This window comes from Clytia hemisphaerica, unplaced genomic scaffold (assembly GCF_902728285.1).
Source record: "Clytia hemisphaerica strain Z4C2 unplaced genomic scaffold, Clytia hemisphaerica genome assembly, whole genome shotgun sequence".
NCBI classification, from domain to species: Eukaryota; Metazoa; Cnidaria; class Hydrozoa; order Leptothecata; family Clytiidae; genus Clytia; species Clytia hemisphaerica.
Window position 1 is genome coordinate 968,905 of NW_027103834.1, and position 16,299 is coordinate 985,203.

A 16,299-nucleotide genomic window follows, 5' to 3' on the forward strand; every position below is an offset into this window, starting at 1 on the left:
CAAATATGCGTTTCCCGTAATTCTTGTATGACACAAGGTTGTAGTAGTAGTAGTAGTTCCCTGCCGCTTACCGCGCCCATTTGTTTATCCTTTTAGAAGCAACACACAGTGGGGCTGGAACTTCGATTTTTGAGGATTACGATTTTACCAGCTTTTTAGCGATTTTTGCCCAAATTTCGCAACCTCTTTACCTTAAGAAGGAAGGAAGATCGAAATTAGAGTTTTTCAGCATTCCGAAAAAAACACATTGCAGATATTTTTTCATCTTCACAGGATCGATTCTCAACAACAAAATACATCTTTTGGTCTTTGTTTGTTTCTGAAGTTTTTCCTTCAAAGAATATCGATCACTTTCATTTTCCCCTTGAGCGCGCAAGAAAAAATGATTAGCTCGGGTTCTCACGCGGGCAAATAAAGATGAGGTGACAATCTTGCACTGAGGGTGCTACTTAGTTTCCGCCCTATTTTGCGCCCACGACAGCACGATAGAATGGTCCAAATACGGGGGTATTCCAAATGATAAACAATGTCGTTCTGTAAGTGTTTATTTTCTGAGAGATACAAATTGTACATTGAATATTATTAACTTATTAATTTAAGTATTTTTGACCACAAATTTAAATATATGGTTGAATAAAAAGCAAATGATAGCAGCACGGCGATCTGTAAACGGATTTATCGGATCAAAAAAATGCTCTTTTTGGTCGTGAAGAAAAATTTACGATATTTAACGACAGAATCCTTCTTTTATCCGATAAGGAAGATAAAAACGAATATCCAGGGAAAATTTGAGAACTTTAGCCCTTCCCAATCGGGAATTAAGTTGATTCCGATTTTGAGGGATCTAAAGCGGGATGAAGCGGGATTTGGAGGGATCTAAAATTAAACTTTTCAAAAATTTCCCGATTTTGAAAAGTTTTTATCAAAAAAAATTTTGTTTTCAACTAGTTTTACGTATGGGCATTATTGACTCAAAAAATGGGGCTGTTTAAAAAAATAGTACTGCACTTATTAAAAAAATAAACTTTTGGTTTCCCCGATTTTTAAACATTACTGTAAAGATCGCCGTGCAGTTCTGTTTTTTCCTCAAACCCCTGGAAAAAGTTGTTTTGCGACTTAGTTATTTTACAAATCTCGGAAAGAACTCCCATAGGAATTCCGATACACAACCCGATTGGTTAATTTCGGAACGGCTTCAAGAAAGTCATAATGGCAGATAATTTTAAAAGTTTCTGAGGAAATGTGTGGAATTTATCAATGTTGATGGCTTGTTGATTCTTTGAAGAAAAAAGATAACATGTATAGCTTTTTCTAATCCTGGAATATCGAGGTTCCAGCTGCACTGACACAACATCAACAAACAACAACAACAACTTATACAAGCAACTAGATTTTTAAGAAATATACAAAAACAACACCATACATAGTAGACGGCCTCAGATCCTTTTCATCATCCAATATATATAATATATTATGTGATAATTTAATAGAACTAGAACTATAAGGTGCACTTACAGATATTTTGATTTCCATTCTAAAAACTCTAGAAAAGTCTGGTCTGGTGTTCGCGATATAATCTCAACAAGGGCTAACTCAGAATCACCCATTTCAATCATCACAGGTGACTCTTTGACATCAGATCCTGAGAAAGTAGCCAATTCCTTCAATGATTTCTTCACTACTATAGCTGATTCTATTCGTGAAAAAATGCCGCCTTCTTACAATCACTTCAGCAGTTTCATGAAAGATCCAAATCTGCATTCCATCCTCTTAGCACCAACCACTAATCAAGAAATTGCGAAGGTGATTGGCTCTTTCTCATTAAATAAAGCAAGTGGTCCTCATAGTATTCCTATAAAAATCCTTAAACTTTTAAGACTTGATATTTCTGTGCCAATATCGGCGCTGATAAACTACTCCTTTCTCAGTGGTATTTTTCCCTCTACTCTCAAAATATCCAAAGTTGTGCCTGTCTTCAAACACAAAGGTTCTCCCCTTGAAGTCTCTAATTATAGGCCAATTTCACTCTTATCTAACATTGAAAAAATTTTTGAGAAAGTGATGTACTCACGTCTTTCTGATTTTCTTGAAAACCATAATCAAATCTACTCTCGACAATTTGGTTTTCGTAAGGCTCACTCTACTGAGCATACACTCATTAATATTGTCGAACGTATCCGAAACTATCTTGACAATGGTGGGTTTGCCTGTGGTGTATTTGTCGATCTACAAAAGGCTTTCGACACAGTTGATCACGAAATCTTACTTGAAAAACTTGATCACTACGGAGTCAGAGGCATTGTTAATGACTGGTTCCGATCTTACCTCACTAACCGCTCCCAGTATGTTTCTCTTTCAGGCTCAAATTCCCTTTTAAAATCTATTAATCATGGAGTTCCTCAGGGTTCAGTCTTGGGTCCTCTGCTGTTCTTGTTGTATATAAACGATCTTCACCGCTGTATAAGAACCTCTGAAACATATCATTTTGCTGATGATACTCATTTACTAAATTTTTCAAAAACTGTATGGAGTCTTTGTGGGAGGGTTAATGCTGATCTCAGAGTTTTAGTCAGCTGGCTTAATGCCAACAAAATTTCTTTGAATGCTAGCAAAACTGAGTTTGTTATTTTTCGTTCCCCTTGGAGACAGATGGACTGTATTCCAAGAATTAAGCTTTGCGGGAAAATTCTATCACCAAGTAAGAGTGTGAAGTATTTGGGTGTTCACCTTGACAATCATCTAAACTGGAAGGTTCATACTTCTTTCGTTGCTGCTACATTGAGAAGGGCAAATGGGGCAATATCCAAACTTCGTCACTATGTTCCAATTCACATCCTTCTAAACATTTATCATGCAATTTTTGCTTCTCATGTTCGCTATGCTAGTCAACTCTGGGGACTGTGTGACAATACTGTCACACATAGAATTCTTACTCTTCAAAACACTGCACTAAGACTCATGACCTTTAGTGAACCAAGAACTTCTGCCACTCCCCTGTTTGCTGAACTTAAATTACTCAAAATCTTTGATCAGGTGAAAGTAATGAATATCTTATTTATTCAAAAATACCTCCAGGGTAATCTTCCATCTGATGTCCTATCAACACTTAATTTTGATGAAATTGATCACAAAACTGGCACCAGGGGCAAAGCTATTAAACTACTAAAACTTTCAACGGTCAAAACCACAAATTTTGGACTTAACTCTTTCTCTCGTCTTTCGTCAAAACAATGGAATGAGTTACTAATAAATCATCCTGACACTGATTTTCACAACCTTGATACTGATGAACTAAAATCTTTAGCTACAAAATTCTATTTAGACAAATACAAAGCTGAAAACGAATAATCTTTGTGTGTGTGTATGTGTGTGTGTGTGTGTGTGTGTGTGTGTGCGTAATTGTGTGTGTATGAGCTTAGTGTGTTTTCCCAGGGTGGGAGGGGGTGGGTCGTGTAACAGGAAGAACTTTTAGATAAAACTACTCAAAGAAATTTTCATAAAATAAAAGAAAAATATTTCTTATATTCATTATTTTGTGTCACTATTAATATTATGATAATCGTTTATTCATTTGTTCTTTAGTTCTGTAATAATTTTTCAGTTTCTTCTAGGTTCCCCATTGTATTAGAGAAATCTATTTTTTTTTTGTAAGGGGTTATCCTGCTGTGTTGCAGCGAAAATATATTCAATTCAATTCAATTCAATACAAACATCGAACAGGTCAGGCCCAATTGATAGTTTGGTTTATTTCTTCCGACCAACTCTAAATATTTGAGAAAAAGAGTTTCACTTTGAGTCAGAAAAATCAAATTGTCTTACCTCCTTTTCATATTATAATATAATAATAATATAGTTTTACAAATTCGCAGGCCACCGTGTGGACACATGGGCCTCTATAAATCGCTCATACATTTTGGGTTAATTATTACATTGTTATATTATAGACAGGTATGCAACAATAGTGACACTTTCAATCATATTCAAACTTTTATCTTTCCAGGCTACACTAAGGGTCTCTTTAAATTCTTGAACTGAGGATGAGTTGACTACCTTAGAAGGCAAACTATTCCACTGCTTAATGCCGTGTGGCGCTGTGGTATAGTGGTCATCGACCTTGGTTGCTGCACAGGCGACTGAGGTTTAAATCCCATTTGCAGCGGTTCACTTGGCAAGTGAATGAACCTTCGCCCGGGTCAACCCATGCCATGTGAATGAATGAGATTTCTTTTCTCTAAACTTTAACTAGAAAAAAATTACAAAATCAACCTGATGAAACAACCTTTAAGAGGTTTACAATACCATCAGGCAGTTAAAGTACTGTGATAGATGAAGGAACGCTATGTACATTTAAAAATAGCTATATATGTTTAGCAAAAAAAATGGCGTGGGTTTGGCGCGAAAATGGAGAATATATACATATGATTTACTACTAAATAATAAGAAATGGTTAGGATTCAGATATTTTATTTGGACACTGTAAGCATTCCAGAAATGAGGACCGTAAAACATAATTGGATGGGCAGCAACGTCGAAGTGTATCACCTCCATACTTCCGTTATTTACGAGTCTGGTTTTATGTTTATGATTAGTCAGTTCAAGGTGCTGACGGGGCGCTATAATTGAAAGCGTCTATAGTTGCAAAAATAGGCCTCAATGCCTCCTGCGACTCGTGTGGTCTGACAAATGTTATGTACAGTTTTCAAAACAATTCAGGAGTGAGGTATGTAAAGGTCCGTCTCATAAGACCAGCCATTGAATTAGCTTTTTTCACCTGATTTGATATGTGTTCGTCGAAGGAGAGATTCTTATCAATGATAACAACACCAAGATCTTTTTCAAATGATTCATGTTCAAGGATTTTATCCCCTAGTGTGTATTCATGTACATGTTTGATAATATTTGGCTTTCCTAGGGTTAGCACATGACATTTGTTCGGATGAAAAGTTAATAGCCATGTTTCAGACCACTTTAGTAGTTGGTTGATATCGTTTTGTATTACTAGCGCATCCTCAACTGATTCCACTTTATTGACGAGTTTGGTGCCGTCAGCAAAAAGGAACAGTTTTGACTTAACGGAATCTGGTAGATCATTGATATAAAGAACGAAAAGGGTAGGCCCTAGGACACTACCTTGAGGTACTCCACTGAGCACTGCTTTTTGCACTGATTCAACTCAGTTTACTTTGACAATCTGGGATCGATCCTTCAGGAAGTCTTTGATCCATTCATGCAACTTGATTTTTATCCCATATGCTTCTAGTTTGATTAGGAGCCGTTGATGAGGAACTGAGTCAAATGCTTTTGTAAAGTCAAAATATATTGTGTCTACGACTCTACCGTTTCCAATATCTTCGGTGCGAGCATCTAGGTAATTTAGTAATTGTGTTACAGTTGACCGGCGGTTGATGAAGCCATGTTGTTTGTTAGATAGTAATTCCTCTTGATCAAGATATGTCATAATGTGGGTTTTCAGAATCTTTTCTATTATTCGGCAGACTATAGATGTTAAACTAATTGGACGATAATTTTCTGCTATGTTTTTGTTTCCTTTTTTATAGACAGGTGATACGTTTGCAAGCTTCCAGTCCTTCGGAAGACAACTTTCGTTGAAAGATTTTGTCATTATCAGGAAAATCGTTTCTGCGATGTATTCAGCAAGCTTCTTGAGCATCCTTGGGTGAAGCTCATCTGGACCAAGGGATTTATTCGGATTTAACTTTTTCAATTCTTTCCTTATAGTTTCAGTGAGTATGTTAATCTCAACCTCTTTCTCTGTCCTAGATTCTAGGAGCTCCTATAACTTATCTCTGCGATTCTTTTTTAACTGACTGCTATGATTCTTCTATAAACACAACATCCACTCCACACACAGAAAATTTCCTGGTGTAATCCATACTTAAAAAGCAAATATTAAGCACCTAAAAGCAGAGAGTCACGGCTGTATTCCTTAAGCACATTGCGAACGCCTTAATATGCAAGTGTAGAAGTTATCTTGCAATCGCATACCTTTGTGGATCCGGGCCTTCAGGCTAATTCTTTCTCGGGTAACTTAGTGCATGTCCCAGAATTGCATTAATTTTTCCGCCCCAGTTCCAGTCCCTAAACTATAACAAACTATACATTTTTGGAAGCGTATTTGGATGTAGAATACCGTATTCGGTGTAACTTAAATTCTTTCTCAGCAGAATTTGAGTTTTTTTAAGAAAACGTGATTATGATGTCATTATTTATGACGTCATAACTTTAAAAAGTTGAATATCTCAAGAACTAATACTCAAAGCTTTATGAAATTTGGAGTTACGTTCTAAGGATTTTTATACCATAAAAAGTCACTTAATAATTTTTGATCCAGTCCTCTAATTTTTACCTAATATGGATTAAGGAAACCAGAAAGTTTGAAATCAAACTTTGAAATTATCATTTCAATATGGTTTCCACAGAGTGCAGATGTCTTGAATTTGGAATTTTGGATGTCAATATCTTAGGATAGAATCACTGTTGACAACTTTGACTTGAATTTCTCGAATGCTTTTCATTATAGCTATTCATGGATTAAGTTTCATTTTTTATGCATGAATCCCTTTAAGCACAGTTTTATGGTTCATACTATAATTAAGGGTGAATTGGACTTTGGCTGTATTAAATTAGAAGACTCAGAAACTTACTTACTTACTTACTGCACGGTTTATCGTCCATTGTTCCCAGCAGCTGGGGTTGGACGCCTTCCTCTCTTGATGGCCGTACGCCATGCAATGCGATCGTTTGTCAGGTCGATGTTGACATTTAGGGACTTCATGTCCGCATTGATATTGTCCGACCACCTCTTTTTTGGTCTGCCAACATATTTCCCTTGCACTACATGAGTGAGCATCTTTTTTTGCCAACAGTCGTCGTGCATACGCTGCACATGACCGAACCAACGAAGTCTACCTTGGGAAACTAAGTCTTCAATACATGGAATACCAAGTCTTTCTCTAAGCTGGGTCATTGAAATCCTATCAGCCAGACGAGTTGAACAGATCCAACGAACCATCGCGTTGTCATTTCGAACAAGCCTACTACAGTCATCAACCGTGACTGCCCAGGTCGGGCTTCCATGAAGCAAAACACCCCTTACGGCCGAAGTAAAGACACGACCACGACATTGCAATGGGATGCTCTTATTAGTCAAAATTGGCAACAACTGTCTAAATTTATTCCACGCAGACTTCACCCTTGAGGTAATTGCATCAAAACAGCCTCCATTGTCCCCAATCATATCACCTAGTTAACAGAATGTGGGTACTACCTCAAGATCTGAACCGTCTATAGAAAACACAGGGGAGGGAGGTACAACAACAGGATTTAGACAAGCAGGACAAACATAGTTAAAATCTTCCCTTAAACGCCCTTTTATGCCCGAGCATCGTTTATGAATGTAGTTTTTACATTGGCGGCATAAAATAGAGTTGCTCCCTACTCCTTTGTAGCAGACACCACAAGGCCATTTACTTGTCTTTTGCCTTTCCCTCAGACCATGTTTGCAATGCATTACTTTGTTCTTCCGAGTGTTCACACGTAAACCCTTTGAAACAGAAAACCCAGAAACAAGCAGAGAAATAATTCTTGAAAGTGTATGAGTAGCAATCCTTGGAAAATGCCAAAATTTGCAAATAATTCATACTTTTAAAGTGAGGTGGAAAACTAAAAGGAGTCCTTTACCCCCTGGAAGTTTTTACCCCGTGGAAAAATAGAAAACTTTCCTTAAACCCTCTGGAAATTCTTCATTGGGGTATCCCCTGGAAGATTTCGTCAACTCATCCCTTGTATGGATATAAAATGGAATGGCCAAATTAAAGGTTTTATTTTTACATAAGTTTCATCTCAGCCCGAGGGGGGGGTACTTATGCTAATGGAGGGTACGGTATGTGCCGCCCTTTAAGGTATCTTTTCTGGATTTCTGGAGTCCTGCTAAGGGTTGGAAAAATCAGAAAATCTAATTTCAGTCCCACTAAGGGTCAGAGAAATAGGAAAATTTCAACTTTTTACCCCCGGAAAGATCGAAATTTGGTCTAAATTGGTCAAATTTGTCCGAATAAGGGTCGTAAAAGTCACAAAATTTTCCTTTGTTTTCTCCTTTTTAGTCCCGGTAAGGGTCCAAGGGTCGAAAGTCAGGTGGCACTCCCGTCAGCTCGCAACCCTAGTACCGTTGTTACTAAAAGAGGTAACGAGTGGTAACGAGTGGTAACGAGTGGTAACGACGTGGTAACGAGTGGTAACGATGTGGTAACGATGTGGTAACGAGGTAACGAGTGGTAACCAGTAGAAAACGGTGGCCCTAAGTCTCCAAATTTGAATTTCTCGATTTTGGTGTTTTTGCAACAGATGCTGATGGCTCTTGAGGTTCTGCAGCAGGACCTGGCAGATCTGGTGAATGTGCAGTAGGAATTGGAGATATAGGCGAATGTTATGGTGGAGTTGATGGATCTGGTGAATGTGATGGTAAAGTTGGTTGTTTGGGTGAATGAAATGGTGGAATTGATGGTTCTGGTGAATGTGAATCAAAGATTGATGGTTCTGGAGGTTCGGCATCAGGAGTTGGCGATTCTGGGGAATGTGCATCAGGAGTTGGTGATTCTGGTGAATATAATGCTGGTGTTGATGGATCTGATGAATCCAATGGTGGACTTGTTGATTTTCGTGAATGTGCATCAGGAGCTGATGCTTCTGGTGAATGTGCATCAGGAGCTGATGCTTCTGGTGAATATACAGCAGGAGTTGGTGGTTCTGGTGAATGTACAGCAGGAGTTAGTGGTTCTGGTGAATGTACAGCAGGAGTTGGTGGTTCTGGTGAATGTGCAGCAGGGGTTGATGCTTCTGGTGAATGTGCAGCAGGAGTTGGTGGTTCTGGTGAATGATCAGTAGGAGTTGATGCTTCTGGTGAATGTACAGCAGGAGTTGGTGGTTCTGGTGAATGTGCAGCAGGAGTTGGTGGTTTTGGTGAATGGGCAGCAGGAGTTGTTGATTCTGGTGAATGTGCAGCAGGAGTTGTTGATTCTGGCGAATGTGCAGCGGGAGTTGGTAATTCTGGTGAATGCAATGGTGGAGTTGGTGGTTCTGGTGAATGTGCAGCAGGAGTTGGTGGTTCTGATGAATCCAATGGTGGAGTTGGTGATTTTGGTGAATGCGCGTCAGGAGTCGATGCTTCTGGTGAATGTACAGCAGGAGTTGGTGGTTCTGGTGAATGTACAGCAGGAGTTGGTGGTTCTTGTGAATGTACAGCAGGAGTTGGTGGTTCTGGTGAATGTACATCAGGAGTTGGGGGTTCTGGTGAATGTGCAGCAGGAGGTGGTGATTCTGGTGAATACAATGGTGGAGTTGGTTGTTTTGGTGAATGCAATGGTGGAGTTGATGGTTTTGGTGAATGTGCAGCAGGAGTTGGTGATTCTGGTGAATGTGCAGCAGGAGTTGGTGGTTCTGGTGAATGTGCATCAGGAGTTGATGGTTCTGGTTAATGTGCTGCAGGATTTGATGGTTCTGGTGAATTTGATATTAGCATTGTTGGTTCTGGTGAATTTGATGGTGGCATTGAAGGTTGTGATGAATGGCTGTAGGAGTTGATAGTTCTGCTGAATTTGCAGCAGGAGTTAATATTTTGATAAATTGTTATTGAGATGTCATTCATGGATGTAATGAAAATACAGTTATGGTGAATCTGAAATTTTTCGCTAGTTAATGAACGTGTTGTTATTACATCCATGAATAACATCTCAATAACAATTTATCAGTATATCAACTCCTGCTGCATATTCACCAGAACCACCAACTTCTGCTGTACATTCACCAGAACCACTAACTCCTGATGCACATTCACCAAAATCACCAACTCCACCATTGGATTCATCAGATCCATCAACACCAGCATTTTATTCACCAGAATCATCAACTCCACCATAACATTCACCAGAACCACCAACTCCTGATGCACATTCACCAGAATCACCAACTCCTGATGCAGAACCTCCAGAACCATCAATCTTTGATTCACATTCACCAGAACCATCAATTCCACCATTTCATTCACCCAAACAACCAGCTTTACCATCACATTCACCAGATCCATCAACTACATCATAACATTCGCCTAAATCTCCAATTCCTACTGCACATTCACCAGATCTGCCAGGTCCTGCTGCAGAACCTCAAGAGCCATCAGCATCTGTTGCAAAAACACCAGAATCGAGAAATTCAAATTTGGAGACTTAGGGCCACCGTTTTCAACTGGTTACCACTCGTTACCTCGTTACCACATCGTTACCACTCGTTACCACCTCGTTACCACTCGTTACCACATCGTTACCACTCGTTACCACTCGTTACCACTCGTTACCTCTTTTAGTAACAACGCCCTAGTACCCCTGGGCATATTAGACATATTTCATATCAGGACAGTGTCTGCCTAATTATATTATACTGATATAAGCAAAAAATGTTTTTCTTTTCCTCTTTCTGACCAATTTTGCTCCACATCCGTATCAATCCAACGCGAAAAAGCTTGTGAATTAAAATTGATGAGTAAGCAAACGATATCACTTCTTTAACAAAAGCTTTAATCAGGACTTGTTAAAATAATTTATCCACGTTGATTATAGGACACGTTGAATTAGAAAAATGACGATAGGCTGAGGTTGAGCACACTTGGGAGTTTTGACACGGCAGTAATAACGTAGCCATCCTAGCACCAGTGGTATATTCAGACTTAAAAATCTCGTATCCATTAGGTGTTAATTCGAAAATAACTTAAGGCTCGATTCATCATTGTGTGTCACGAAGATTAATAAAATTCGGTTTGCGTTCGATTGGGTTGGTTTGAATCAGGCGTAGTTTTTGATAACAATCGATTGACTTTGTTGTATTATATTTTCAATACGAATTGTCATTCATTTTAAGATCAAAACTTGTTTCGTTTGCCAACTCTTCAATCAATGTTTCAATATCACATATTTTTAATATAACATATTATAAACCTTTGAAAAGATAATTAAGTGTGAATTAATTTTTGAGAAAAATAACTTCAAAATCTTTTGAAAATGAAGATGAATGCCTCTAGAAGGTAGCTCGTTTGGGTCGAAAAATTCGTTTTTTTGCTGTTTTTTTTTTTCACTTTAAAGGTTTTGTTTTTACATAAGTGTTCCCGTTTCATATCTGACACATATTTCATATCAGTAGGGTTTGAACAAAAGCTGGCTCGCCTAGTTGGCCCGGGCCATTTGGCCTACTGTATGGCCCACCTTTTGGCTCGCTGATTTTGCTGAATAAGCAATATTTAAAAAAAGCGAGTGAGAGTCGATCGTCGATATAAGGGGAAAATTACGAAATTTATAGACCCGTGCGGCCCGGCAATCGTCCTTACGGGAAGGTCTTGCGCTGTACTAAAGTCTGTTCACGATAAGTGTGCACTCTTTTTTCTTTTACTTATAACTTTTGAAGGAATTCTTCAATCTTTATAAATTTGGTATCGTTGGAGAGATATTTTTAAGTGGAACAATTTGAAATAAAAAAGTCTTTGAAAAAATTCTAAAAACGAAGGTGAAAATGAAGAAGAAAAAAATGAAGATCTTGTAGAGAAGTGCTATAACTTTCATTTTCACTGGAGAGATTTTTTGATCTTAGGAGATCATCACTGTGAAGAAATTTCACTAAAATATTTATTCAATATAAAGTTATGATACAAAGTTAATAAGTGAGTGACCCCAAAAAACAGCAGAAAACAGCAGAAAACAGCGTTTTTAGACGTCGATCAGCTTATAACTTTGCTTGATATCTTTTGACTGAATGATTATTTTCGAGAAATTTTTTCATAGTGATAATATTCGATAACCAAGGATTCACTTCAGTGAAAATGATAGTTATAGCACCTTTCTACAAGATCTTCATTTTTTTCTTCTTCATTTTCATCTTCATTTTTAGAATTTGTTTAAAGATTTTTTTATTTCAAATTGATCCACTCACTAATATCTTTCCAATGATACCAAATTTATAAAGATTGAAGAATTCCTTCAAAAGTTATAGGTAAAAGAGTGCACACTTATCGTGAATAGACTTTTAATTGTTAAAAAAGTCCAGACCGGTTTAAGGCAAAACCTAATCGGGCGCTGCGTCTTCAATTACGCCTTATACCACTAGGCCAACTTCAAGCCGTGCGCTATTTTAACTTCTCAGGGATGTCATTTCTTCGCTAGCTTGACTTGGCCCAGAGCTCAATAGGGACCCATCAGTATTTTTTAGACTTGGCTGAAGGTGTACAGCACCAAATTTCGTAATTTTCCCCTTATATCGACGATCGCTTTTTTAAAAACTGTTTATTCAGCAAAATCAGCGAGCCAAAAGGTGGGCCATATAGTAGGCCAAATGGCCCGGGCCAACTAGGTGAGCCAGCTTTTGTTCAAACCCATATCAGTATAATTGTTACATTATACTGATATAAGCAAAAAATTATATTTTTTTCCTCTTTCCGACCAATCTTGCTCCACATCCGTATCAATTCAATATCAAAAAGCTTGTAAATTAAAATTGATGAGTAAGCAAACACTATCACTCTTATTTAAAAACAAAACCTTTAATGGGAAAATTCTAGTTGTCATCAGCGATCCTGTTGTTTTTTTTTCGAGAAGTTCTACTAATTTTATGAGAATTTACAGACTCGTCTGACGGCTCTCTCCCCCGCCCCGTTTCAAAAATACTCTGTATGTAGGAGTGTTGATAAAAATTTCACTTTCGTTTTCGAAATCTCATTCAAAACAAAAACCAACAACAGTCAGGAGTAATACCTTAAACAAGGCGTATACCTTGTTCAAGTAAGAATTCCAAATTTCTATTGTTTGATACTTCCTATTTAGGAAGTAGTGGGAATATTTTCCAAACTAGGAAAAAGGGCACTCTTTCGTCTCTACCATTGGAAAGAGCACGAGAAACTGAATTCCCATGGTGATTTTTAGAAAATTCCACAGCCGGAATTGATCACAATCTTCAATTTTAAAACAACCTTAAAGTCTAGTCTACATGAAACGAAATCTGCTTTTTTAAAGGGTGTAGAAAGAGCTTTACACAAAAAATACAAAACAATTTAAAATGGTACCCGACGTTTTTTCAAGAAATCTTAAAAAATACCTTGAACAAGGTACCCCTACCTTAAACAAGGTATATGCATGTACCTTGTTTAAGGTACATCCTAAACAAGGTATACACCTTGTTTAAGGTATTATTAACTATTCTTCTTTGCTTCCTGTCTTCTTCCCCTGAATTTATGGTTCCAAACCTAGTTCCAAAGATAAAACAAAGATGAAAAAAGATTCCGTCTGTAGATTTTGATGATTTTTTCACTACTTGGTCAATCAAGGACTCATCTTTCCTTTGTGCTAAAATTCAACATGCCCTTTTTCCTTAACACATTTAGAATCGATGTTTTTTGAGGAAATCTTGAAAAATACCTTGAACAAGGTACCCCTACCTTAAACAAGGTATATACATGTACCTTGTTTAAGGTACATCCTAAACAAGGTATACGCCTTGTTTAAGGTATTACTCCTGACTGAACAACAAGTGGAAGTGATCTCTGTCTGGAACTCTATATATAGTAGTCTAGAAAAGTTTATTGCTCCAGAAACTCCAAAAGGACCAAAATGAAAATATAATGTGAGTGAATGATATATGTTTCTGCTTCTCAAATATTTACATAATGATTAATGTGGTTTGTTTAACTTGAATAAAATATATGAATATAAAGTCCAAAATTATCATTATCAAACATGTTTCACAATATCCATCACAATATTAGCTATATTGATATTAGAATTTTTTCCTATTATATTTTTCCCTTATTTTGTAAGTAGCTGGCCAGGACAATGATAGATTGGTTTGTTGTTTGCCTCTTTAAAGCTAAGCCCAATACATTGACAGTGGTACCATTGCGGACAACGATCACAATTAATCCAGTCTGTTGACTGATCCGACTCTGTCTTACGAGAGATGCAAACCTGAAAAAAAAAAGAAACTGATTTTTAACATTCATTATGCCTTGAGCCTAAAAATAATGCCAATAAGGGTTGGCGTTATAAAAGCCAATAACAGAGAGCATAGCATAAAGTTGTTTTTTCGCTATAGTTATACCTGAAAGAACTGAGAAACTTACAGGGCAAGTGTCATAAAACTTTTGGAAGTTCTTTTTTTTGTTGAGTAAGCAAAACCCAACCAACATACGATATATTTCCTTGCGCATGGTTATGGTGTTAAAATGTTCTTCAATGGACCTTCCTAAAAATAAAAGCAAAGTACATAAAGAAGCTTATTTTGAAGAAGCGACTTTGGAAAATTTTGTCTAAACTAGCCCAATAGACCAACGTTAGTTCATGTCCAAGTATAGTTGGTCTAATGTCAATATCCCTCTTCTAATTTCGACACCCTTCTTTAGAGGGAATAAGAGATAGGAACAATAGACGCTGAGGAAGGTCGGAATCACTGATTGACTTTGATTACCGCGATCAGAGAGGAGGAGAAGATTGGGGGTTTAGTGCAGTGCTGCAAATAAGGAATTTCAAGTTGGCCGGTGATTACTCAATCAGAAAGTACTAATAATGAAACCATCAAAATTTCACGTGAAAATACACACATATTAGCTTAAAAATTATTTGCAGCACTGTAGTGCTTTATTTTCACCTGTGCATAGTTGTCTTGCATAAAAACTTGCAAAAACACCACAGTTTTTCAAATCTTTCTGTAAGGAATGTGCTTTTTTTTTCACAACAACATTTCTTTTACGAAATTTTTGTGAAAATAGCATCATCCCAACTTTTTCACAGAATCTGTGGTTGCTATTATGTTTTATATCAATTTCAGACGTTAACGGGTCTAGAATCCACATTTCCTCCTTGTCAATGCATAGGACAAGGAGTATCCAATGATTGTCCTCTGGATTGCATGGACAAAATACAAGTTTGACTTCTGAAAGTGTTGTTCCATTCCAAAGTTTCTGTAATGAAGAACATTTGAGATATTACAAATTTATAGAGACAAATAAATCAACATTTCACATGGGCAAATTCTATTGGTGCACACAAACAATAGTGATCTTAGAATCAATTGGAAATAATTTAAATAAGGACACTTCCGTTTTTTTTGCGTTTGAGGAAAAAATTCTTCTAATAGTTTACCGAGACAGTTCTATCCTTTGATAGAGCCAATGCTATAGCAGCCTCACAGTATGTCACATCTGTCCGTCCTTGACACAGCATGAATAGATAGGCTGCAATGACTTCACCCTGGAGCCATCCTTCTTTCAGGTGTTTTGATAAGGATCTCGTTTGTTTAGTATTCCACGTTTCTTCCAACGTCATGATGGATAAAAACGTCAATTCATGTGGCCCAATACTAAAATTAATTTTGTTTAAAGCTCAAAATTTTGTGACTCCATAATATCATTTTTTAGCAAGCCCCCAGAAAAAAAAAACCTGTAAAATAACTAGAATCACCAGGGGTCTTGATATCTATGCCTATTTTGAATCATTTTACATATATACCTTAAAAGCTTTTTATTAATGTCTGCGACTTTGATTTCATCTGTTATATTTGATGGGATTTTTTTGTTTGTCATTTTCTTCATCTTGGGAGGGTTGCACGATGTTGCTTGTTGCCTATCTGATTTTGATTTGTCTGAAAGTTCAACTGTTGTCTTCAAATTGTCTCCTTGGAATTTCATTTCGTCTCTAAAACAATAAACAATTCAACAAAAGGTTTATGGAATATCAATAATAAAAAAAGAAGTATATAAAAATAAGGTATCACAAACTGTATAATTTTAAAGAATATTTTTGAAAAAAATCACACCTTTCTTTCATACCAGTGACATAAATATCATCTGTTGCCTTCAACTTGTCACCTTGGAATTCGATTTCGTCTCTGAAACAATAAATAATTTGAAAGAATATTCATGGAGAAGCAATAATAAATTAAAGTATGTAAAAGAAATAAATATCACACCCCATACCATTGTATTTTTGGAAATAAAATCACACCTTTCTGTCATACCAATATCATAAATATCTTCATCGTCATCTATCACGATTTCTTCCTCTACATTGACTTCAGATTTAGATTGTAAACTACGATTCTCCTCAATCCTTAGTACTTTTGCTGCGGCCATATTTTCTGCGGCAATACCAACACGATTTGGTTGTTTCCTTTTCCTTTTGGGCAGTGTATCATATCTAAATGATTTAAAATACTATTTTTACAAAAAGTCAATTAACCAAATTGACCAATGAA

The 16,299-nt window shown here is 37.0% G+C and overlaps 2 protein-coding genes across 3 annotated transcripts in view; both read left to right on the forward strand.

Moving 5' to 3' along the window:
* LOC136806988 (uncharacterized) overlaps positions 1-16,299 on the forward strand; it is a 52,516-nt gene that overhangs the window by 27,765 nt on the left and 8,452 nt on the right. The gene's annotated exons all lie outside the window — the stretch shown is intronic.
* Positions 1,708-10,116, forward strand: LOC136807013 (PE-PGRS family protein PE_PGRS26-like). Its single transcript, XM_067063589.1, has 4 exons — positions 1,708-1,803; positions 8,547-8,739; positions 8,932-9,369; positions 10,037-10,116. The coding sequence occupies exons 1-4, from the start codon at positions 1,708-1,710 to the stop codon at positions 10,114-10,116; spliced, it is 807 nt and encodes a 268-aa protein (XP_066919690.1).